At 41.5% G+C, this 24,508-nt stretch overlaps 1 protein-coding gene across 1 annotated transcript; it reads left to right on the plus strand.

The window, feature by feature from the left end:
* The first annotated feature begins 3,806 nt into the window (after nt 1-3,806).
* Nucleotides 3,807-17,339, plus strand: LOC147668151 (keratin, type I cytoskeletal 12-like). Its single transcript, XM_086948744.1, has 8 exons — nt 3,807-4,536; nt 8,846-8,928; nt 10,167-10,323; nt 10,800-10,961; nt 11,045-11,170; nt 12,080-12,297; nt 14,846-14,964; nt 16,712-17,339. The coding sequence occupies exons 1-8, from the start codon at nt 3,859-3,861 to the stop codon at nt 16,801-16,803; spliced, it is 1,635 nt and encodes a 544-aa protein (XP_086804870.1). The 5' UTR covers nt 3,807-3,858; the 3' UTR covers nt 16,804-17,339.
* Nucleotides 17,340-24,508: the final 7,169 nt, after the last annotated feature.

The following is a 24,508-nucleotide window of genomic DNA, read 5'->3' on the forward strand; positions in this document are numbered from 1 at the left end:
CTTACAATCGCAGGCTGCAGTGAGGTTCGCCAACCTCCATAAATCCAACAGAGAAGTTGGCTCCTTATTAACCACACAACACGCTTTAGCCCATTTGCTTCCAAGTGAGATTTATTCGGCAAGTCTACCCTATGCATTTCAAAGCGTTCTGCTTCTTAATCACGAGTATATATATATATATATATATATATATATATATATATATATATATATATATATATATATATATATATATATATATATATATATATATATATATATATATATATATATATATATATATATATATATATATATATATATAAATGTATTAGGGGTCACCAGTGAACTCCGCTCTGCTGACGGAGTTCATGGAGTTTTTATCACTAAGTGCTCCGCTTGGAACACGCAGTTTGGAAAACAACTCCGCCAGCGAAGCGCAGTTTACCGGCACACGCTCACCCCGATTCAAATGATGGTGGGATGGGGAAGGGCAGCCACTAACTCTAAAAAAGCTGGGTGTTTTAAAGACCTGATAATCATGGGTGACCATATTTGGAAGGCTTCCTGATGATGCTGCTCCTGGGACTTTTATTGCCCCTATCACACTGGTCACGCTCTTCATTCCCCTAATGCACTAGGCAGAAAGCCACATGTGTTTCATGCCTCGCTCTGGAAGTGTACTGGGCTCTAAACTTCCATTTCCAGCTTGCAGGTGACCCATGCTCTTACTAACGGTCATGGCGCTGTGGCTTCTGAGCTCCTGAGTTGTGGGGCTCCACTCCCTTCTCCCCCCCTGCTACAACCTGCTGGTACTCCCCAGCCTCGTCCACCACATGCCCTCCTCTGGCCGCCAAGGGTTCACTGCAGGATGTGGATGTCAATGTATACGAGAAAGTGAGCGAGTGGTTCCATGAAGTCACACATTGCGTGGGTCACAAGTGTGACATTATCTTTCAGATTCATGTCACGTGACTTGCTATAGTACATGTGTGAAGTACAGTCCATTGTCACATACTTTTCTACAGTAAGGTTACAAGAATATCTCATGTCACAAAAGTTGCATTGCAAATTGATGGATATCTCTTCACCATCAAATATGTGGAATTGTATAGAGGAGAACTCTGCCCACTCGCGGAATTCCGTGGAATTCCGCAGAGTTCCACACAGTTTTTGGATCACTCTGCGGAATAACCAAATGTTAAAGGGATGGTATAGTTAGGGGATAATGTCACGTAAAACATACCATTCGATAATAACGAAACCACCAAAATGAATCAATTACAGTTATCTCAATTACCTATAACTCAACATCTAAAGTAACTACAACTCGCGCCCCCAGCATTCACAGTATCATTAACAAAGATGGCATTTCAAATGTGATTAGGGATGTTATAAATGTAGTCAATCAATATGTCATGAGTGATTTAATATGATAGTAGTGTAACAGCAGTGATAGAGAGGGTGAAAGTTGTAGTTACTTTAGGGCACAACCATAGATTTTACTCCTGTATCCGGATAATTTGTTGACTCTCCCCGTTTTGCAGACATCCTGGAACTATCACAGGTATTTCTAATGTGGCTACATAAATATGTAGCTTAATTAACTTTGGGATTTACTATTGCTGAAACATTGTTCATTTGTTTCTCAGGCAGCAATCACATTTGTAGTGCTTTTCCCATCTTGATGAATTACCTTAAATTAAGAATGGTCGAAACGCCATCAACATTTACAGGCAGAGAAAAAGATAACTATTTTACCGTAATACTTTAACAATGGATTGACTTAATTAATGCACAACAATGTTGGAAGTATTCCTTTTCACCCTTATTTTTTTCCCTGTTTGTGTTTCACTTTGCGCCCTTTTCTTGTATATCCTAAGCACCATGGGGCATATTACCAACAACTAGCGATATTTATCGCTAAATGGGCTTAACGAGTTTTTTTTTTATCGCCAAGCATCGCTGGATATTATCGCAGAGATAACGTGCTATTAGCAACATTTATCTCTAAAGCGATAAAATATCCGGCGATAGCGGCGAAATGCGTGAATATCGCTGAGAATACAGCTATATTCACGCACTAACGCCAATAGAGTCTTAGCCATAATATCCACCTCCCATTGGATATTATGGCTAAGAACTGGTCCGAGCAGGCGTTAGCTTTTGGAGATATTCACGCTTAGCGTATTTCCATCGCTACGCCTGCTTTGATAATAGGCGATAGCGATGTTAGCGACTGTTTTCAGTCGCTAACAGGTTGGGTACGCCTACTTTGCACGTCATTAGCGATAAATATCACTGACATGCAAAGCGGGCCCCAAACCGTTCGCTATCGCCAACAAGCTGTTGCTAACTGCTGTTAGCGACAGCTTGCTAATTGGGCAATAGAATTATCTAATCTCTTATCGCCCACATTGATAATATGCCCCCATGTTCTCACTCTTCACTTCGTTGAGCACTTTCATAATGTACATTTGATGCAGTCTTATTTTGTATATTCAGACTGAATCAATATCGGTTCATTTCTATTCAAATGGTCATATTGATTAGCCCTGGGCGGAGTTGGCGGAGTGGGGCTTCGCGGAGCTACGCGAAGTGGGCGAGAAACTACGCCCACCTCCGCACTCCACGTAGCCCCACTCCGCAAAACCACTGGCCGCCAGCCCCGCCACCCGCCTCCCTCCCGCCCTCCCTAAATACTTTAAAATAAAGGAATGAAATAATTTAAAAAGCACTTACCTTGCCGCCGCTGCCCGCCGCGTCCCCGGGGCTCGCTATCTTCCGTCTTCTTTAGTAATGCGCATGCGCGGGCGGCCGCGCATGCGCATTTTCTCGTGAAAATGCGCATGCGCGGCCGCCCGCGCATGCGCATTACTGAAGAAGACGGAAGACGGAAGATAACGAGCCCCGGGGACGCGGCGGGCAGCGGCGGCAAGGTAAGTGCTTTTTAAATTATTGCATTCCTTTATTTGAAAGTATTTAGGGAGGGCGGGAGGGAGGCGGGTGGCGGCCAGCTACGCTCCGTCTGCGGAGCGTGCGTAGTGCCGCCTGGCTCTGCCAGCTCCGCAAAATGCGGAGTAGGCGGCACTAAGCACACTCCGTGCACGGAGCGTAGCTGGCCGCCCACCCCTGATATTGATTTGTTGTGATTCGAATTTGATGTACTGTATGCAGCTGTTGTTTTAGGTGACTCCTATGGGACATTATCAATTGTTTTCAAATATACCCTGGTCTTACATGGGTATATGATTTACTCCTGCAGTTCTTACTATACTAAAGTTTATATAGCATCATTTCCTATGATGTTACAGGATCGAATGGTAGTTATATGATGTCACGTCTGCTACCCCTAGCATTTTGGTGGATAAAGGCACATGGTCAAAGTTGCACTTAATGTTTGAATTCTATGTTTGTGAGTAGTCCTTCTGCTATGTCTTTGGTGTGTACATGTTTTTAGTTATCAGAATCTGGTCACCCTGACCTGCCTGGATGTGCGGAAGGTTGGGTGGCTGCAGAAAGGAGCACATGGGAGCCAGAAGAGCAATCAACACTTTTGCAGCTCTTGCATCAAATCCTGAAAAGTGCATTTCTCTGAAAATGATTCTGTACTCCGCCCTTCTCCCATCCTGACAGAACAAACACCCCTAGGGCAGCGGGTTCATGGAAAAGAAACAAAGATGATTATTAATGAGTATAATTGATCTTTTAAAGAGTGAGAAAGAATAAGTTGTTAAACACTGCACATTGACATGGGAAATAGTACTTAGTGAGCGGGCACACCCTCTCCAATTTGTATATAAGGAGTAACCATTTCCCCAGCAGCCAGTCACCACCTCTGCTGCCTTTCTTGAGCTGGTGCACCAACGATAGTACAGCATGGCAAGCTTACGCAACAGTACTGGGAGCATATCCTCTCCTAGTGTTACTTCCCAGAATACTGGTGGGAGACAGGGTGCTAGTCAGGGCATTGGGGGCATATCCTCTCCTAGTGTTACTTCCCAGAATACTGGTGGTAGACAGGGTGCTAGTCAGGGCATTGGAGGCATATCCTCTCGTAGTGTTACTTCTCAGAATACTGGTGGTAGGCTGGGTGCTAGTCAGGGTAGCCATGCTGGGGGTTCTTTCGGGGGCTATGCTGGTGGTGCTGGAATGGGCTTGGTTGGTGGTGTCGGAGGTAACTTTGGTGGTGGTGTTGGTGGTGGGTTTGTTGGCAGTGACCATGAGGGTCAGTGGGGCCAATGGGGTCAGGCTAGCCATGAGGGCCAGTGGGGGCAATGGGGTCAGGCTAGCCAATGGGGTCAGGCTAGCCATGGGGACCAGTGGAGTCATGCCAGTCAAGGACATGGTGAGGGCCTTCTCTCTGCCGGGGAGAAGGAGACCATGCAGAACCTCAACGACCGCCTGGCTGCTTACTTGGACAAGGTCAGGCAACTAGAGGCTGCCAACGCCGAACTTGAGCGTAAAATCAAAGAGTGGTACGCAAAGCAAGGACCAGCTGCGGGAGAAAAGGACTACAGTAAATATTTCACACAAATCGCAGATCTGCAAACTAAGGTAAGGTATCATACCACGGTATTCCTTGTTTTAGTCAATGATCTCGCCAATCAACAATAACTTCTTTCTCTCCTTCTCCATCTTTCGGAGTGGGCCTTATCCAAGTTCTTTGATCAGTTTCTCTATGTACTTCTTTGTCTCACAGACGTTTTTTCTATTTATAACCTTACCACTTTATAAAAATTGAAAATAATGTATTATCATCATTCTCGACAGACACACCAAAGTGTAAAAAGAGATTTAAGCATAAACAATAGTCGATATCACAAGTAATTAGGCCAATGTTCGCTACCATGTGTGTACCCTATCTTAAAGGCTATAACCCAAACTATACCCGAGTTCATATGTGTGGCTCCCAGTACCTCTCCTACAAGTGTGCTTAAACATTTTGCTCCCTAACCTTTCTTCTCTGAACTGTAAGATAAAATCTAGTAATAATGTCTGGGCTCTAAAAAATACCACATAGTTTGAAAGCAAATGTGTAGAGCTAAAGCAATGGTCTTGGTATTTTTATGTTCTTACATTTCTTAGGCATAGGTCACTAAATTGTTGCAAATTGCTCTAAACATTTGGTCATACACTACAATCAGTTAACAGACCTACTTTATGTAGAAAAGAGCATAAACACAGTATAGAAGCTGTAAAACATGTCATGCAGTTAAACAGATAGACATTCATATTATGATAGAAAAGTATGATTCTAGAGATAAGTTAAGGCAGAAAACATCAATGTATTTCCTGGCATGGGAATACGAGTAGGCAACTTTGAAGCACAGGAACCATTTTCTGAGAATGACTAGATGTAAAATCATATTCTGTACAGTATGTTTTCTCCTCTGATCTTGCAGCACCCCGGTTTAGCCTGAGGCCAAATCATACTGGAGTGCAAATTCTTACAACAGCCTAACTTACTGACACACACAGCCTCAAATCACACGTTTTCCTTGTGGAAATGTCCCATTTGCATTATGAAGTTAGAGTTATAAAGAGTAACACAAAACCTAATAACATCTCCCCATGACTCTGAACATGACTAATTGGTGAGCCCAAGAACAACCCATTACGACAGAAAGCTGTTTCTCGGGTCGTTGCAGTTTCTATGGAATAATAATCTCAGAAATCGCAACATCCTTTGTTCCCAACCCCGTGCTCCTAAGTAACAGTCTTTGGGAGAATTGTTCTTGCAGCAGCTTCGCACACTTGAATGTTCCTTGTAGCACTGGAAACTGAGGGGCATATTATCAAGGGATTTATCTCCGCTTTTTTGGCTTTAAAAGCTAAGAAAGCGGAGATAAAATTATCTCCCTATCAGCAACAGGGTGCTAACACGCAAATTCGCATGTTAGCACCCTTTTTCTCTACGCTTCCCCTTGCATCTCTAATGAGATGCAAAGGGGGCGTTCCAGAGAAAAATAATAGGAGAAATGTTGTTCAGCGACATTTCTCCTATTATCAAGGATTTTGCTAACCCTGTTAGTGATAAAAAAAAGCAGCGCTAACCGCGGTTAGCACTACTTTTTTTACACCTGGTATTTTCCTGACTTAGCCATGATATCATATGGCAGGTGGATATCATGGCTAAGTTTGTGAGCCTCTATCATCAAGCTAACGCCGAACTTCGAGAGATTATCGTTGGTTTTCCAGCGATAATCTCTCAATTGGCAGTTAGCGCGAGTATTTTTATCACTTCTGAGATAAACCTTGCTAAAAGCAAGTTAGCTCTGAGATAATTTCCGGCAATGCTTAGCGTTAAAAAATTCGTTGCTAAGCATCGTTAGTGATAAATATCGCTAAACGTTGGTAATATGCCCCTGAGGGTGGCCCAGAAAAGAGTTGTTCATCAAGTCCGGAGAGAGAGTCTGGTCATCAGACCTCGTTAAGCCTCATTAGGGCTATATTTACTTGCCTTTTGCAGTCAGACTGCTTTAGTTTGTAGAAGCATTTAGAAGGAAATTAAACTTGTTTACATGCCTAAATTGCAATCAAAATATATTATGTAATTACTTTGTGATACAAAATGAATGTAAATTAATCTCAGCAGCTTTCATTCAAACTCAGTTTAAACAATTGTAAGGGTTAGATGTACGTACTAGTCAATCAATAGGATGTTGGGGGATAAAAGGTAAGGCCGACCCCCACTCAACTCAATAACAAAAATGTGGAGCCTTACCCATTCACAACACCTATATATAAGACCTCCTGGAGGGATTGAATATGTCGTAATATTTCAAATCTCATGGGTGTTTAACTTAACATTAATCCCTTAGGTCAAGGTATATGTTTCTAAATAAAAAATGTGTCTCAACAGGCCATAACCCACTATGAAAAAATTAGTGAGTAGAGAGAGAGTGCCTCACGGTAGCAACACCCGAGGGGGTTCCTGGCTAGCGATTACCAGTCTACCCACTTCTCATCATCAGCCACTCTCTCTCTGTGTAGTGTGTAAAGAAAGAAAACCAAAACTATGCAATGTCCATAAATAATAAAGAATTGGTGAGGTGCAATAATAGTGACCAAAAACCAATATGTGCACTACATATATATGCACCTAGAACCCCAAAAGGAACCAGTGATTTCGGTTCGCAAAAAAATATATAGAAATCAGGTAAGGTTTGCTGCCTATCCAACTTTATTCCAATGCTGCAAACCCTTCCAATTAAAAATGGTCAACTTGCATACCATATTCATTTCCTTAGTGCCAACATGTTTCGTTGCTCAATATTCCAGCAACTTCTTCAGGGCAGTGTGGGGTTCTCTAGTATCAATACAGCTAGAGTAAAAAGAGCTCGCTCTGGGGGCCGGCGTTTTTCAGTGCAAGTGGCGGCACTGTGGAACTCCTTGCCCAAGATTCGTTCAGAGCCCAACATCTTGCACTTTAGGAAACTCTTGAAGACCCATCTGTTTCCGGTGTAGTGACTGAGTTGAGCTTTCCTTCTTGTGTCTACAGCGCCGGGATGCCCCCGGGTAACTGAGCGCGGTATACATTTTATATAATAATAATAATAATAATAATAATAATAATCTTCACACTTAATTGATCAAATTACGTACAACTGGTTTCAATTTCCTACCAGTTTCTTTGCAACCATGTGCGGTAATTTGTTAAGCCTACATACTAATAGGTTGTTTTGCAAATTACCGATTTGTAGTGGAACTCAATTCGACATACCTCATGAATATAGATGAGTTAGGTCACAATCTGTGACCCACTAGAATTTGCTGCATTCACAGGGGTGGTGGCCTGCTGGGGTCAGCAAACCACCAGGTATGTGATTGGATTTAAATACAATAATCATTGTTTTCAAATGTAGTCCGTTTTTCTTAAAGGAAAATAGATTGCATTTAAAAATAAAAATAAATATGTTTCATTTTTATTTTTTAAGAGCAGGCAGTGGTCTGTGGGAACACTGCCTGCCCTTAAAAAATATTGTTTTAAACATTCTAAAAGGAAAAGGGGTCACCAGGGGACCCCTTCCCATTTGCAAATGAGTTACCACCAATTTTGAGATGGTGGTAAAGTATGAATTTTTGCGAAAACATTTCAGTCCGAAAACATTAATATATTGCAGTTCAATTTGGTATTTGGAAGGGACGGCAACCCCTTCAAAATACCGAATTGTTATTACGGTGCAAACCCAAATTGTGATTCGGTAATGTGTTACGGGATCGCAAGTTGCCTTTGATACGTTAGAAAAAGCCATTTTGTGTTCGCAAATTGCCCAGTTTGACAGCAAAAAGCCTTTAAACTTGTAGCCCAAAAATCCTTATGAGGCAGCTATTTTTCTTTTCTAATAGACCAAGGAAGTCACTCTGTGTACAGAACTTTGCAGCTGGTTTCACTATGCTAAATTCCTTACTAATTTACAGGTGATGAGCAGCAGAGGAAGGAATCAGAAATCTATGGTTACAAAATGTAATACAGAGATCTAAGTACCCACTGGAGAAACATGAAATTTGATTTTTCTAAATGGTATCCAAAATGGGGACTTCATGTGGACTAGACTTGAGAACACTGAAGTGATATTTTGTTTTCTGGCAATGTTCACTATAATAACAGGTTGTATTGATAGCGTATTCAGATGCTATTGTTTTCATGTTTCTAGTTCAGTGTGACTCTCAGCACTTTAAGCGGTAAGCTTTCTCAGTAGCTCAGCACTTACAGATTTGGCAGACACCACTTAGTCAACAGGAAAATTTATTATTGTAATTCCTATTGTGAATAACGTGGCCCAGCATGCAGTCCACGTTAACGCAATATTCTATAAACACACAGGCCTTAACTCTTTCTTCTGCCATCTTGTACTTGCAGATCTTAGCTGCCCAAGTGGCCAATGCCACCATCGTCCTGCAGGTCGATAATGCCAGGCTGGCTGCTGAGGACTTCAAACTCAAGTGAGTAAAACATATGGTTCACCTCAGCACCCTTCCAACTCAGGCAACGTGGACAGTAAAGAAACATTGATGCCTCCTAGCACACTCAAAGCTGTGGCCCCCTATAGCAGACAACTCACTGTTGCTATGGACCTATACTGGCAGCTTCTCTCGAAGCATGGAAGGCACAGGTGAACAGCTATGGTAATGTCTTCACTTTACTGACACTGTTCTTAAGAAAGTGAGCATTGGCAGTGTTAGCTTCTCGCTAAAGGCCTTACATTTAGAAAGATCATTTTAATGTAGAGAAATTGCCCCCGCAGTGTGCCTATTAATTTAACACAGTATAAGCGGCTGATGACATCAGCAGAGCATGAACCCATGGGACCTCCCCTCCAACATGCCCACTGCTTACACAAGGCCTTCAATGTTCTATGAGATGAACATACTTCCTTAAAGTGCAGCATGTTTTTGGAGGTTTTTTAAGGAGTTTAATTACTGCAACGTGGGAAAGGAGGTGGGACAGATGTTTATGCCCTACACTTGAGAGAAAACGAGGTAACTCTAGTAGCGGAGTGATGTGTTTGCACTGGTCCCACTACAGCTATATTTCCAGACAGAATAGTTTGCAATGATGCTGGTGCAATTTGGCACCAATGTTTGCAGTACATGTTAAGTGCAAAAACAACATTTTAAATGACTGACCAAATTAGTCGGTCATAATGTTGGTGCAGATGTCATGAATGACCAAATTAGTCGGTCCTAATGTTGGTGCAGATGTCATGAATGACCAAATTAGTCGGTAATAATGTTGGTGCAGATGTCATGAATGACCAAATTAGTCGGTCATAATGTTGGTGTCATCGCAAATTTAAACCTGTACCAGTAAAATCAATTTAATAAAAAAATACTGTTATTCTTTTTAAATATTCGGCTTAAGAAATTATGGTATATGTCATAATTCGCTATTATGGCCAATAAGAGATTTAGGGGGCGACTCCGAATGAAGTTTCTGAAGTGTGCCTGGAGAAAGTCTTGGGATTTCTGCCCCGAATAATACTCAATGGCTGTTCAGCTCACTTACACTAAGGCTCGTTCTATGTGTATTCTATTGTAGCTGACACCATGTTTGGGTGAGATGGGTAAAGCTTGTTGCACCACATGTATCTTCACCACTAGCGTGAATATGACCAGGCAATAGCTAAGAGAATAGATAGAACATGTTTGAACAAAAGACCTAAAGCTTAATATGTTTCTAGGTATGAGAATGAACTGATGCTGCGCCAGAGTGTGGAGACTGACACCAATGGATTGCGTCGGGTTATGGACGAGCTGACCCTGGCCAAATCTGACTTCGAGTCACAAGTGGAGAGCCTGACTGAAGATCTGGCAGCACTCAAGAAGAACCATGAAGAAGTAAGAGATAGACGTGTTTCAGATGGTCCTGGAAGTGATGAATATGGAATAAAGCCATAACACCAATATTTTCAGTACCAATCTTTTAGAGGCCAGTGAAAGGCACCAAATGTTTACATATAGTATAGGCCAACACTAAGGCTGAGTCCATGCCATGTTTACAGGCTATCCAATGACTATTTAGATTACATGTACGCTAATGTGTGTTATGAGGATATGCTGCAATCTGGCATAGATCATATATCAATGTTGGAGAATCCAGTTGTGAACTGTTTGATTTACGCTAAAATGTTGAATATTACTTAGTTGTTGAGTAACTTACACTACTTTTCTTGACAATCAGTAACAACACCTATTAAAATTGCAGTATTAGAATCAAAATATTTTTCAACAAGTCTCAGTTTCTAAAGTTGATCTTCTATTTGTTTACATCTCTTGTATGAAAATTAAGGGAGTGTCTTGTTTACTCTTTGCAGGAGTTGAAGGGTCACCAAAGTGATACTCAAGGAGATGTCAATGTTGAGATGAAAGCTGTTCCAGGCATAAACCTCCTTGACCTCCTGACAAAGACAAGGGAGCAATATGAAAAATTGGCAGAGGAGAATCGTAAGAGGGCAGAAGAAGGATTCAACCAAAGGGTGAGGACTCATCTATCCACCATGATGATTGCAAAAAACAAAACCAAGAAGACCCCATCAACTCTCCCTCATTTGTCTTTCAGAGTTCTGAGCTGAAACAACAGATCTCAACTGGGGTAGAGCAAGTGCAATCAACCAAAAGCGAGGTGTCAGAACTGCGACGGACCTTACAATCGCTAGAGATAGAGCTGCAGTCACAAATGACAATGGTAAGAAAAGATTCACAGCTCAAAAGGCATCTCCACTCTTAAGAAACCTAATATTGTTGTGTGATAACACAATAGGAATCTATTTCCAGTTATGTAATCAAAATAATGATTGATGCAATTGTAAAAAAAATCTCCAGCAATTATTCTTCACCACCCCTTTCCTACTCTGCAGAAGGATTAACTCCTACCCTTGACATAATTAAATCTACAATCATTTTCAGGGTGGGAATGTGTTGGGGGGAAAAGTGTGCAAATATCCATAAACTCGCAAGCTAGTCAGTGTTCTCAAATTTTTTCATGGTATCCATGATCTGAATTCGCTCCCCACCCAAATAATAAGCTTTATCCATGTGTAATATTGCACCATAATGGTGTAACCATATATCTGGGTAAACTGATTTTCGAGTGCCGGCTCACTTTTGTGAATTCCTTTAAATAATAAATGTTGCCATTTGTGCACACACTTGGCTTTAATAATTGTGCCCTGTGTGTTTCGAAGAATAACAGCCAACATGAATCCAAACTCCTGTCCTCCATTTTTGGACACTTTTGTATCATTGTGGTCTCCATCTTTCCCTCTATTCCTCCTCCTTCTTGTTGGATCTCTCCCAGGCCTAGGTTCATTTCCATTGACCATATTGTATCAGTGGATGGCAGTTGGATCAGTATCATTTGAATCTCTCCAAAATTGTTTATACAGAGCCAATAAATGGATTAACCCAACTAAAATTCACTGAATTTCATAAGCTTCAGTGACAATTCACTATAAAAAGCTGGTACCAAAGGCAGAGTCAGGGGGAGGCTAACCAGCAATGATATGACTGAACAAAAAAAACAATGTTTGTAGACTTAGTTCAGAGAGTGTTGCCTTCAACTTACTAACTGTGCAGTGTTTTGTTGATTTGACAGAAAAGTTCCCTGGAGATGAACTTGGCTGAGACAGAGGGACGCTATTGCTCTCAGCTGGGAGAGCTGCAAGCCAAGATCAGCATCATTGAGGAGCAGCTGGTCGAACTCAGGGCACAGACAGAGCACCAGAGTGATGAGTACAACCAACTCCTGGACATCAAGAGCCGGCTGGAGCAGGAGATTGCCACCTACCAGCATCTGCTCGAAGGCTCAGCGGGGTAAGGAAGTGGCAGCAAGCTCCACCAAAGAATTTCTTCTTTGCCCTTAGCTAAGCGCAATAGTAACGGATAGTCCATGTGCATTATTACAAGTACCGTAGGATATAATGCACTTTTATTAAGGAGGGTGTTATATAATCTATCACATTTGTGATGGAGTAACTCATCTGCCAAACTCTAACCCCCAGATTCATCATTGTCATGTTTTGCGAGTCCTTAATAGCGATTTTTAAGAAATCGCTATTAAAGACTCGCAAAACGGGATTCATGTAGAAATCGCAATATTTTTAGCGATTTCTACTGCTTCCTTATTAGCGATTAGCTAATTGCTAATCGCAAATAAGGAATGGCTTTCCCATCCATTCCTATGGGCCTAAAGGTCCACAGGATTGAATGGGGAGTCATTCCTTATTTGCGATTAGCAATTAGCTAATCGCAAATGTGCCGCAATTTCAAGGGTGCCAGGGTGTCCAAAGGACACCCTGATGCACCCCAGAAATGGTAATGTACACTGATGTTGCGCACATATATGTCCCAAGGACATGTGTGTGTGTAATATATAACTTCGAAAAATGCACTAAAGTGCATTTTTCTAAGTTTTTGCTATTTACCACGTAGTTAGACTTCGCGGTAAATAGCGGCCCCAGATTGCAAATTCGCAATTTTAAAATGTTTCATGAATTGCATTTAAGGAATCTCAAATTAAGATTCCTTAAATGCAATTATTCACAATTTTGTGATTTCTAGAAATGCGATTTATGCATTTGGGATGATGAATCCCAAATGCAGAAATAGCGCTGCCAAAGGGCCAGATTCTCAGAATCTGGCCCTTTGCGAGCCAATTTCGGCTTGATGAATCTACCTGTAAATCAGGCCATAAATTACCGAATAAAGGCTCCTAGGTGAATGAATGAATGAATCAATGACAATTTCTAGAGAATGAACAACTACCCAAAGCGTGTCCTGATGCTGAATAACGATTATAGCATAAGGGAGTGGTGGCTACTTGCCAAGAATTATGGAAGATTAAAGAGCCAAGCTTTAGGCTCTTTCCTCAAAAGATTGTAGTTGAGGTTTTCCCTAATCTGCAGAGGGAGGGAGTTCCACATCTTAGCTGACGTGCAAGAGAAAGCCCTTCCACCTTGTCTAGGTCATTTGATTCTGGTTATTCCAAGAAGATGAAGAGTGAGGAGCATAGAAGGTCATTTTTTCGTATATAGCTTGGCCCTACATTTGTCAGATGTTTGTGTGTTAGACAGATTGCTTTAAATATGATGTATTTAGGCACTGGCATCAAATGTACATTTTTTAAGTGGTTGCTGATGGATATAGTTTTTAGGATTCGGAGCAGTAGCTTAGCTGCTATTTTATGCCTGAAGACGCTGTACAAGATATTGGGGGGGGGGGGGGGAGGGGAGGGGGCCTAAAATATAAGGCGTTCGCATTGTCTAAGTGGGAGACAATTAGTGCATAAATAACTGTCTTGATTGAGGTCAACACAGCATCTCAGGTACAATGCTAATAGATGAAATGAAGCAATTTTTAAGGAATCTTTTTAAATTATGCCTAACGCAGTGCGTGTTGTCCCATAACTGATTTTGTTAAGTGCGATATATGGCTAGGGACTTAAATGGTTGCTAAGGACTTATTGCATTTTACTATTTTCATACTAGTATACATGCACACATAAGAACAGATAAGTATCTTGGGATTTTGTATACTGGGATTTTAAAGTCATGGAAGTGTTCAAGGGACAGATTACGACTTTGGCGGTGCTGTGCCGGCTCTGCGCCAGCTCAGCAACTCCATGGTGCGCCACATTTACAATGCGAAAACGGCACAGATGCGTGACGCATCTGTGCCGTAATGGTGGCGCATTGCTGGAGTTGCGTCGCAAGCGCGACTCAGCTCCAGCAAGGCTCGGGGGTGCCTTATCTTTCCAATTCTGTGTCAAGCCTTACGCCTGCTTCAAGCAGGCGCAGGGTTTTGACGCAGCATTGGCCTGAAAGTGACTGAGTGAAATCTTATAGATTTCACTCAGCCACTTTTGCGAGGCGCATCTGCCCCGGAACGCCCACCCTGCGCCGGAACGCCCACAAGTGGCGCCGGGCTTTACAACGTGACGCATCTGCCTAGATGCGTCACGTTGTAAATGGGTCATAGGGATGCGCCACGTTTACGCCGCAGTTGCGTGACGCAAACGTGGCGCATTACCAACATAAATCTGCCCCTAAGTGTTTTGTGCCTTGTCAGTGACATTGCAGGAGCATTTTTATACCACGCAACCTAATTTTGAACCTTTTCTATTACTCGCTGTGATGGAACTTGCAATTCCTTCTATCCTCAAGAAAGACATTGTTATAAGGCTCTTTACTCTTATACAGGTTTTTATTAACTTTAGGAAGGTGATGATGTTTTTGTATACTGTCCTATTATTAAGATATTTTAATTGCAATGATTTTTGTTACTCAAGCAGTAAAGAACTCATTCATTCATTCATAAGGCTCTTTACTTAGGACAATAGAATTAAATGTGTCTCTGGATTCAGGTCCTCACAGGTCCCACAAGCTAAACCTCAGCAGGACTCTGGCTCAGGAGGACGCAGTGGTTCTGGCGGCACCAGCGCGTCTACAGGCTACGGCTCTGGCACCGGTTCCTCTTCCAAAGGTAAATGCTCTCTTGCGACGCCCAGGGCCCATACATTTGAACCCCACCGTCACAATAAGCAGGCTCTGACCCCATCGCACAGTCTATACCAGTCACAGCGCTGAGTTGGATTCTGCAGTGCATTTGTTATCTTATATTATCAGATGCTGCTGAAATCTGCAAACAGCTCTGCAAGTGCACCTGAATTCTTAGCTACATCTCTTGTATTTCGAAAGCACTGACAAGCTGTACACGTGAAGCTCGGCTCGCGACGGATGCACTCTCTGTAGTGTGACCCGCACTTGACTCTACCAATGGAGATCAATCCTGCCCTGCAGCAACCCTGATATTCCAATTCGGAACTCTGCAAAGGGACCCAAGAGCTGACCTACAGCCAGGTGCGGCCCGTGCAGGTAAGAGTGGTGAGGCTAGGTTGGGGGAGGGGGGATTCGACGACCCAAGGGAAAATTAAATACATCAATAATTTTCCCTTGTCGTCGTCTGTCGAAAGCCCCCCACCCCCCTTCTCCCCAGGCCCAGTTCTAGATGGTGAGCCACAGGGCCGGACTGGGGCCCACCCAAGGAATACCCTGGCCTACCCAAGGGCATTCAGAACTCAAAAGCAAGCGTTTTCCACCTTAATGTTTTACAGGGGTGAGCAGCCCTGTAGGCTCCCCCTTATCGTTTTTTAATGAATAGCAATATTGATATAGGGTACTTTAGGGTAAAATATCAGATTGATTAAATACTTTGTTGTTTTTTGGGCAGTACCCATTCATCTTCATGGCCCACCGAAGCTTCTTCATTGCCCCCCAATTGAAAAAATACCAGAACCGGGACTGCTTCTCTCCTACAGCAGCCCTACTCTGTCACACAGGGAACTGACACACGGTTCGCACGAGACACCTCAGTCATGATCTGTTCTTACATGGAACCTTCAAGGTGATTAGTTGGAAACACACTTTCACTGCAGGCCTTGTTCTGGTTTTATTTGAGCCATTCTCCTTATGGTCCCGGACTGATCGCCAGAAGGGCATATAGGGCCACTGCCCCTTGTAAAGACCCAGCTTCAGTTGGCATTCCCCAAAGAGACCGCTCTGCACAGAGTAAACTGGATAGTGCTAAACAATCCACTTGAAATTTGGCGAATGTCAAAGTAAGTCTTGCTAGCTTTTTCTTTGCTCTAACTTCTTTGTTTTCAAGACTGACTGGGGAATGGAAAGATTATCTGACAAGCGAGAGGGCAGATCGCATCTCATTGAGGTAAAAGAGTCAATTCACTTTTCAAGGAGTGCCACAAAGTTGTGACCTGGGGACATTCATTCTAGGAGAGTGAGAATTTGCATAACTTTGTCACAACATTCCAGTTCATGTAAATTAAAAAAAAAATGATGGTTTAAGTGTGAAACGTGTTGTTGGGCTGTTTTCATATACATAAAAGCAAGCCGAGATGCTGACACCAGACATTTTCTACAGGAATCGGCTTTCTGGAAGGAAAAAACTAAACCAAATCTTATAATGCAAATTTCAGGAATTTTGGGGAATTTAACAGAACGTAAAATTTAGAAATTTCACTGGCATCATTTACTGTTACACCAGACCATGTTGATACAATAGGCAACTCACTGGCAGCAGGGCTGGGTCTGTTTAACTTACAGGGAGCAAACCAAATAGACATCAGATTTGAGAACCCGCGTGTGACGCATACACTACTGTCACAGCATCTCAGATTGAACAGCTCTCATTTGTTCTATATTTTGTTTTTCAGACCCTAACAGGAAAACACGGGTCATAACGATTACAGAGGACTTAGTTGATGGCAAACCGGTCAGTTCGAAACGGCAGGTGCATGAGAAGTAATGCATTTAGAGGAGGAGCTGAAGATTGCGGACCCAGCCAATGGAACAGCGAGAAAAGGATTCCAGCCATTGGAGCGCGTCAGAATTACTACACTTTTCGAATTTGCTTGGCCCTTCATCCACACACGAATTGCAGAGCCCTTGTATACAACTCTTTTAATAAGAGCGCCCTTTTCAGTTTTCACCTTGAAAAAGAGCATCCTTGTGCAGAGCTGGTGGCCTCTTCGGTTTTCGAGCATTTGCTGCTAAAAGACGGCGCTCTGTTCATGGATGCCATTACGTTTTATAGCCAAACACACAGAGTTACTGTGTAATGTAATATCATTTGAAAGTACAGTGACATCAATGCATTAATTTCACTGGAAGATATTGTGAAAAAGAGTTCAAGGGCCTTCAATATTTAAACATTTGCTGTGTGGCTGCTTTTCTATCCACTACTGAACATTTCTTATTCAGGGTGAGGGGACAGTTTTCCTTTTTAACCCTGCTGCCTCGTTTGTTCATTTCAATAAACTTTCTCTTTGATGCAACATGCAACACGTCTTTTCGTGTATTTGTGTTGCTTTCACCAGCTTCTTTTCAGGTTTATGAGATTTTTTGCTCCAAAACGTCTTTACCAATGAACAAAGTCGGACATTTAGACCATCTCTGGCTCCAGAGGCAGAAGGGGTTATAAGGAGATAATTTTGAGAGATGAATACGAGGATGGATGATTGGGATACATTTATATAGCACACAATAAATATTGGGTCTCCCCTGTGCTGATGTGCATTATTGTATACCAGTCAGAAAGTAGAAAGTGTAATTGTTTATTAAAGCTAATAATTAAGGAGGGATTTGATGATAGAATGGGATGTGAGATAGTTGGTCTCCTGCCTAATATCCCCTAGCAAAAGATTGTATCTGGGGCCTATTAGGAGGTCGCCCTTCTTCCCTTTCTCTGTCCCTTGCACTTAATTGTGAATAGTACACTTTTTCCTGCAAGAGTGCAGTTGTCTGGTATGGACCACTGGGTGAATTTTAAGAATCATATATCTTGGCCCCTTCTTTTTTCATATTTTTTGTCTCAGAAATAGCATTTTGAACTTAGGCCTGTCCTCTGCTTTTTTTGAATTTTGATCAAACTTTCAGACACCTTGGATTGCAAGGATTACATTTACCACCAGATTTTGAGTCTTGCACACAGATCTCTGCGAAGGTGCTCATTATGAGTAGCCAGGATTGTAATGTATTGAAATTGCATTTATATAGCGCTTACTACCCTTAAAGAGGCATCAACGCGCTTTTTCAGCAAGTAGCACGCTACTCCGGAACCTATAAAGGATTAGGGGTGAATTAGTATAGTGAAATACGAAAGTAATTTGAGTGGTGGATATGTTAGTCAATTATTTAGATTAAGAAGGATAGTGGAGGGATACAAGAGGGAAAAAGGGTTGTTTATATATAGCGCTTGCTACCCCTGATGCGGTGTTAAAGTGCTTTTTCAGCACTTTTTCATAAAGCATTAGTGGTGAATTAGTACAGTGACATATGAAAGTAATTTGAGAGGTGGAAATGTTAGTAAGTTATGTGGATTGAGAAGGATAGTGGAGTGATAGAGGGAAACAGTTTGCATTTAAATAGCTCATGCTACCCCTGATGGGAGTTTAAGTGCTTTTTTAGCCAGTAGCATGCTACTCTGGAACCCATAAAGTATTAGTGGTGAATTAGTAGTGACAGGAAAGTAATTTGAATGGTGATATGTTAGTCAGTTATTTGGATTGAGAAGGATAGCAGAGGGATAGGAGAGGGGAAAAGGTATACATTTATACAGCGTTTGCTACCCTTGAAGAGGTGTTGAAGGGCTTTTCGGCGAGTAGCACGCTACTTCGGAACCCATAAAGGATTAGTAAAGATAAGTAAAAGGGAGGTGGAGGGTGAAGAGTCAGAGGGAGGGGTTTCGAAAGGTTTGTTTTGGGGGATCGGAATAGTAAAAGAGGTATGAGATGATGGAAGGAGGGGTAGAGTAAGGAAGAGTCTAGAAAGGGTTATTTTGGTGATCATAGTAGTGGCTTGGGTGAATGGGAGAGTTGAGGCAGAGGATATATTGAGAGAGGTATAGGGTGAGAAATAGGGTAGTCCATTGGATATGCTGATGGGGTGTTTAAGTGCTTTTTCAGCCAGTAGCATGCTACTCCGGAACCCATAACGTATTAGTGGTGAATTAGTAGTGACAGGAAAATAATTTGAATGGTGGATATGTTAGTCTGCTATTTGGATTGAGAAGGATAGCAGAGGGATAGGAGAGGGGAAAAGGTATACATTTATATAGCGTTTGCTACCCCTGAAGAGGTGTTGAAGGGCTTTTCGGCGAGTAGCACGCTACTTCGGAACCCATAAAGGATTAGTAAAGATGAGTAAAAGGGAGGTGGAGGGGAAAGAGTCAGAGAGAGGGGTTTAGAAAGGTTTGTTTTGGGGATCGGAATAGTAAAAGAGGTATGAGAAGATGGAAGGAGGGGTAGAGTAAGGAAGATTCTAGAAAAGGTTATTTTGGTGATCATAGTAGTGGCTTGGGGTGAATGGGAGAGTTGAGGCAGAGGATATATTGAGAGAGGTATAGGGTGAGAAATAGGGTAGTGCATTGGATATGCTGAATTAGAAGAAACGTAATATATAGATCCATAAGTACATGGAAGGTATATAGATGCATAAAGGAAGGCAGTATAGGTTGATTAAAGCTGCATTAATTAAACTCCGACTTTCAAGTGTTGCACTTAAAATTATATATATATATATATATATATATATATATATATATATATATATATATATATATATATATATATATAATGAGTTCAGGGTTTGATTGAACAGGGTGAAAACCATTACCTCAGAGTTCAGACCTTACCAAGTGTGATAATTACCTCTAACTGCCTCTAAACATGAAACTGGTGAATGGCCTGTAGAATTGTTGACTTTAGCGGCTCTCTTAGAACTTCACCAGTCCTGACCTGAAATGTACCTATGGAAAAATGCAGAGTATGCAGTAACTGCAGCAAAACATAGAATTCTAATAACTGTGCAACCTGATATTTCAGCAAGGGCCAGAGTTGATTAGGCAATGGAGGCTGTTTGTATAATGCGCTTTGAACCAAGGAATTTACCATAATCCACTGATACTGAGTGGGGATAATATGAAATATCACCCGCAGATGAGGAGGCTGAAAGAAAAAGCTTTGTACTGCTTCACCTATCTGGACTCTCATATTCAATTCCCAATCTAATTTTACCATCAAGTTGTTAACATTGTGCTTAGGCGTGGAGCCTGATCAAGTGGTTCAGGTGGAGTACCTCTAATGATGGTGTTGGAGAGTTTGCTTTTTAGGTTGAAACATCCAACTGACATTCTTCCAGCTGCTGATTTCAGCAACACAGTGTTGCAGATCTTCATACGTTGTCTCATCGTTGATGTCTAATCGAGTTTAGGAGAGACTCCCAGTAACTCAGGCCTTGTAGCGCAGCCACAGTGACCTGCTGCATCAGGGGAATCCTTTAGTCTTCAATGTTACTGCTGCAGAGAGATCTAGTAGTGACCTGCAGGGTCTCTCTGTGTCCTAGAGAGACAGGGATCTAACAGTACCAAAGATAGAGTCTCTTGAGGGATTGACTCAAGAAGCTTGATTTATGATTCTTCTGCCTATATTGTACAGGTACCACAATTCCTAATACTTTTCAGCAATTAATTAATCAGTCAAATGTATTGCTTAGTTGTATTTGGATTATTGTCAGAAACAGTGGTTCCTGTGGAATAATAGAATCAATATAGATAATTAGGTGCACAATTGCAATGGAAGGGTTAAAATGATGTCAGAGGGCGAAGAAACCACATACACCTATGGTTTTAGTTTGATAAATTCATATTTTATATTATACAAACAAAATTCTATATACAATGAAAAAGAAAAATGTGTGTAGTGTCCCCAGTGAGAAATAGGAACCTAAAATATTAGTGACATAAATGTGACAGTATTTTACAAGGTTTCCAAGGTATTTAAAAAAGTCACCATTTAGCAACTCAATACATAATATACAGCCGCTATATACAATAATACGCGCTGTTAATGGTTCGCTTCTTTTGTTGTCGACGACGTTTCAACCCTATACATGATCTTGGGTCTCATCAGGACCTATGGATTTTGGGTCATCTGACAGGTAGAATGTGCAGCTGCGTGAGGTGTACGTGCCAACAGTGGGTGAAGGAGGAAAAGGAAAACGAGATACTCACAAGGACACCCAGCCGGGCGTCCTTTTGTGGCTAACAGCAGACAGACTGACGCCGTTGTGCTGCCCGCGTAGTGGATCGTCACACGCTTTGAGGACTGCAATTTTTGAAGGATTCGTCTTCATTGAAAAATACTTTAAGAGCCAGTCACAAAGGGGAAGGGGTCCCCTGGAGACCCCATCCCGTTTGCGATTGATTTACCACCCTTCTGTGAAGGGTGGTAAACTGCTACTGTTTTGCAACTGCAATTGCGGTTTCAAAACAGTCATACATGGCATTTGGGGTCGCTATTAGGAAGGGAACACACCTTCCTAATAGTGAGTTGCAAAACACTATTTTGTGAGTCACACATTTTTGGGACTCACAAAATAGGGTTTGTACATGGCCAAAAGGATTTATACATACGTAAACGGGTCTTAAATATCCGTTGTACATCTGGCCCCTAAGTCCTTTTAGGTGTGCCAAGCCAATGAAATCTGTGAACAACAGGGGTTAGGTCCTTTACGTGGTGGGGGCTAGACCCTATATAAATCGCAATCAACACACAGTGCCCACACCACAATTACTCAATACATGTTTTTAAAGGGTAAGAAACCGATTTATTGTCGCTTCCCTAGACAGCGTTACTTTGTGTCCATTATTTTATATCTTTTTTATGTTTTCAAAAAAGTCATGACAGAAGAAAGACAATAAATTCAAATATTTACAAGGCTAAATAAACTTTGTACATACATTAAGGACGAACATTATTTACACATTAGAAAACATTTCGACATCAAGCATTACAAAAAAATGATAATAGTTTTATCACAAACAACGATTTTTACAAACAATTAATGAGAGAAACTAAGTTTGGGAGAAAAAGAATATAAGTAACTCAATAACTTATAAACATTTGAATACTGGACCAGCCGGTCCTAGTATTTTTAAATTGGTGATTTATTTCTCCCAAACAACACTGCCGACGCGTTTCAAGACCAGGCGCAAAGTCACTGGTCTGTCATCAGGGCTGTATATCTTTTGTATCTGCAAGATGCAAAGACATTGTTTTACTTAACCTATAATGTGGATTCCTTATTTCCTACAGTAGCTACAAACAGTTCTAAGCTACATACCAAATTTGTTTTGAAGGAGGACTTCGTGAAGGGTCTTGTGGTGGTCCTGTTGCTAATTAATGTGGCTGAACAGAGATGCCTAAAAAGATTTTTTAGAGTGTGTTTAGGTTGCAATTTTATCATCCCATGGCGGTGCCCTTCACTTGCATGTAGAACTGGCAGTTGAAGGTAAAATAATTTCTCTTCAGTGCTATTGCTGCCAGTTCTAAAATAAAGGCAGTAGGAACCCGATGTGGTCTTTCTCTTAGGTCCAGACATAGCTGCATGACCTCTAGGGCTTCTTCCTGGGGCATTTCGGTATACAAGGACGTGACATCCATTGTAACCATAATTTGTGATTGCGGATCAAAGCTGGTACCTTCGACTTTGTTCAAAAAGCCGGTTGTGTCACGCAAATAAGATTTGACCTGACACAAGAACGGCTTTAGAAAAATGTTTACATATTGCGCTATCGGCTCTAAACAGGAATCACAGCCCGAAACGATAGGACGTCCGGAGCACTCTAGCAGGCTCTTATGTATCTTCGGGAGAACAAGGTACGCTCCCTCCCCCTCCCCCCCCCCCCACTTTTCAGCTGTTCTTGTATCTAACGAAACGAACGGATAAATATTGCAACCTAAACACACTCCAAAAAATCTTTTTAGGCATCTCTGTTCGGCCACATTAATTAGCAACAGGACCACCACAAGACCCTTCACGAAGTCCTCCTTCAAAACAAATTTGGTATGTAGCTTAGAACTGTTTGTAGCTACTGTAGGACATAAGGAATCCACATTATAGGTTAAGTAAAACAATGTCTTTGCATCTTGCAGATACAAAAGATATACAGCCCTGATGACAGACCAGTGGCTTTGCGCCTGGTCTTGAAACGCGTCGGCAGTGTTGTTTGGGAGAAATAAATCACCAATTTAAAAATACTAGGACCGGCTGGTCCAGTATTCAAATGTTTATAAGTTATTGAGTTACTTATATTATTTTTCTCCCCAAACTTAGTTTCCCTCATTAATTGTTTGTAAAAATCGTTGTTTGTGATAAAACTATTATCATTTTTTTGCAATGCTTGATGTCGAAATGTTTTCTAATGTGTAAATGATGTTCATCCTTAATGCATGTACAAAGTTTATTTAGCCTTGTAAATATTTGAATTTATTGTCTTTCTTCTGTCATGACTGTTTTGAAAATATAAAAAAGATATAAAATAATGGACACAAAGTAACGCTGTCTAGGGAAGCGACAATAAATCGGTTTCTTACCCTTTAAAAACATGTATTGAGTAATTGTGGTGTGGGCACTGTGTGTTGATTGCGAAGCCAATGAAATCTGGCGCCCCCCAGGAGTTGATACAATTTTTTCAAAATGTCAAACATTACCTTCATTGTGCCTGGACGACCATTCTTTCACTGGAATTCTCAAATGGCAATATTACATACAATATATCTAAGCCAGAATTTTGCTATTAATGCCATGCATATACCATGAGCTGCCCTTATGTCAAAAAATCTCTCTACTTTGTCAGGGACACAATTTTACCATGTGCTACAGTTGTCCTCCCTTTTGATAAGAATTTACTTCAGCATGCCAGTAGCTGTACTTTACCATGGGTAAGCATCATGCTAAAAACAAACTCCAGTATGCCAGAATTGTCACAGGTACCTGTGATCATAAGAATTGCCTGAAGTATGCTAGTGTCAGTATTTTTCTGTGGATGTCTCTTCATCCAAAAACTACCTTCAGTATACCAAGGCCAATGGCCAATTCAGATGCATAACAACACATTCCTATCACACTCACTTACTGTTGGAAAATGAGGCATTAGCTGTGCGGCCCACACAAGTAATTGGTCTACATTTGCCCTCCACTAGGACCAAACACCCCATTGTAGTGCTTGACTCTCACAGGGTAGCGTTGCAGAGGAATCCAAGGCCTACTCTAAAGAGGTGATGTGGGCTAGTAATTCCCATTCACAGATACGCAATAATAACATTCAATGAATGACTGTGCAGTTTGTGCTTTTCATTAGAAAAAAGAAAAGCACATTTATTACACACACAATCCTAAATACTATGCAACAATTTACAAATATACATTAGCTGACGGAAACACTCCTTGATGACATACATTGCGTAAACAATTACACCCCTCCCACAGGAGGGGTGTCTAGTATACCAACTTGCATGTATAGACTTTATCTGGTTCCTAAATGCACTGGTTGACCATAACTTGGAGTGAGGGCCCTTACCACTGGCACCAAACAAGGAGCTGCCCACCACAATATTTCAACAAACATTTCATAATAGGAACACCTGCAATAGTTACATATAACCCTGATC

This window comes from Lissotriton vulgaris, unplaced genomic scaffold (genome assembly GCF_964263255.1).
Source record: "Lissotriton vulgaris unplaced genomic scaffold, aLisVul1.2 SCAFFOLD_1904, whole genome shotgun sequence".
NCBI lineage: Eukaryota > Metazoa > Chordata > Amphibia > Caudata > Salamandridae > Lissotriton > Lissotriton vulgaris.

Bases quoted from the DNA above. Each gene is read 5' to 3' on its own strand.
- LOC147668151 (XM_086948744.1), top strand. From the start codon at position 3,859: ATGGCAAGCTTACGCAACAGTACTGGGAGCATATCCTCTCCTAGTGTT. The intron at 8,929-10,166 runs GTGAGTAAAACA...ATATGTTTCTAG, and splicing joins GCTGAGGACTTCAAACTCAA to GTATGAGAATGAACTGATGC. The intron at 14,965-16,711 runs GTAAATGCTCTC...TTTGTTTTTCAG, and splicing joins CACCGGTTCCTCTTCCAAAG to ACCCTAACAGGAAAACACGG.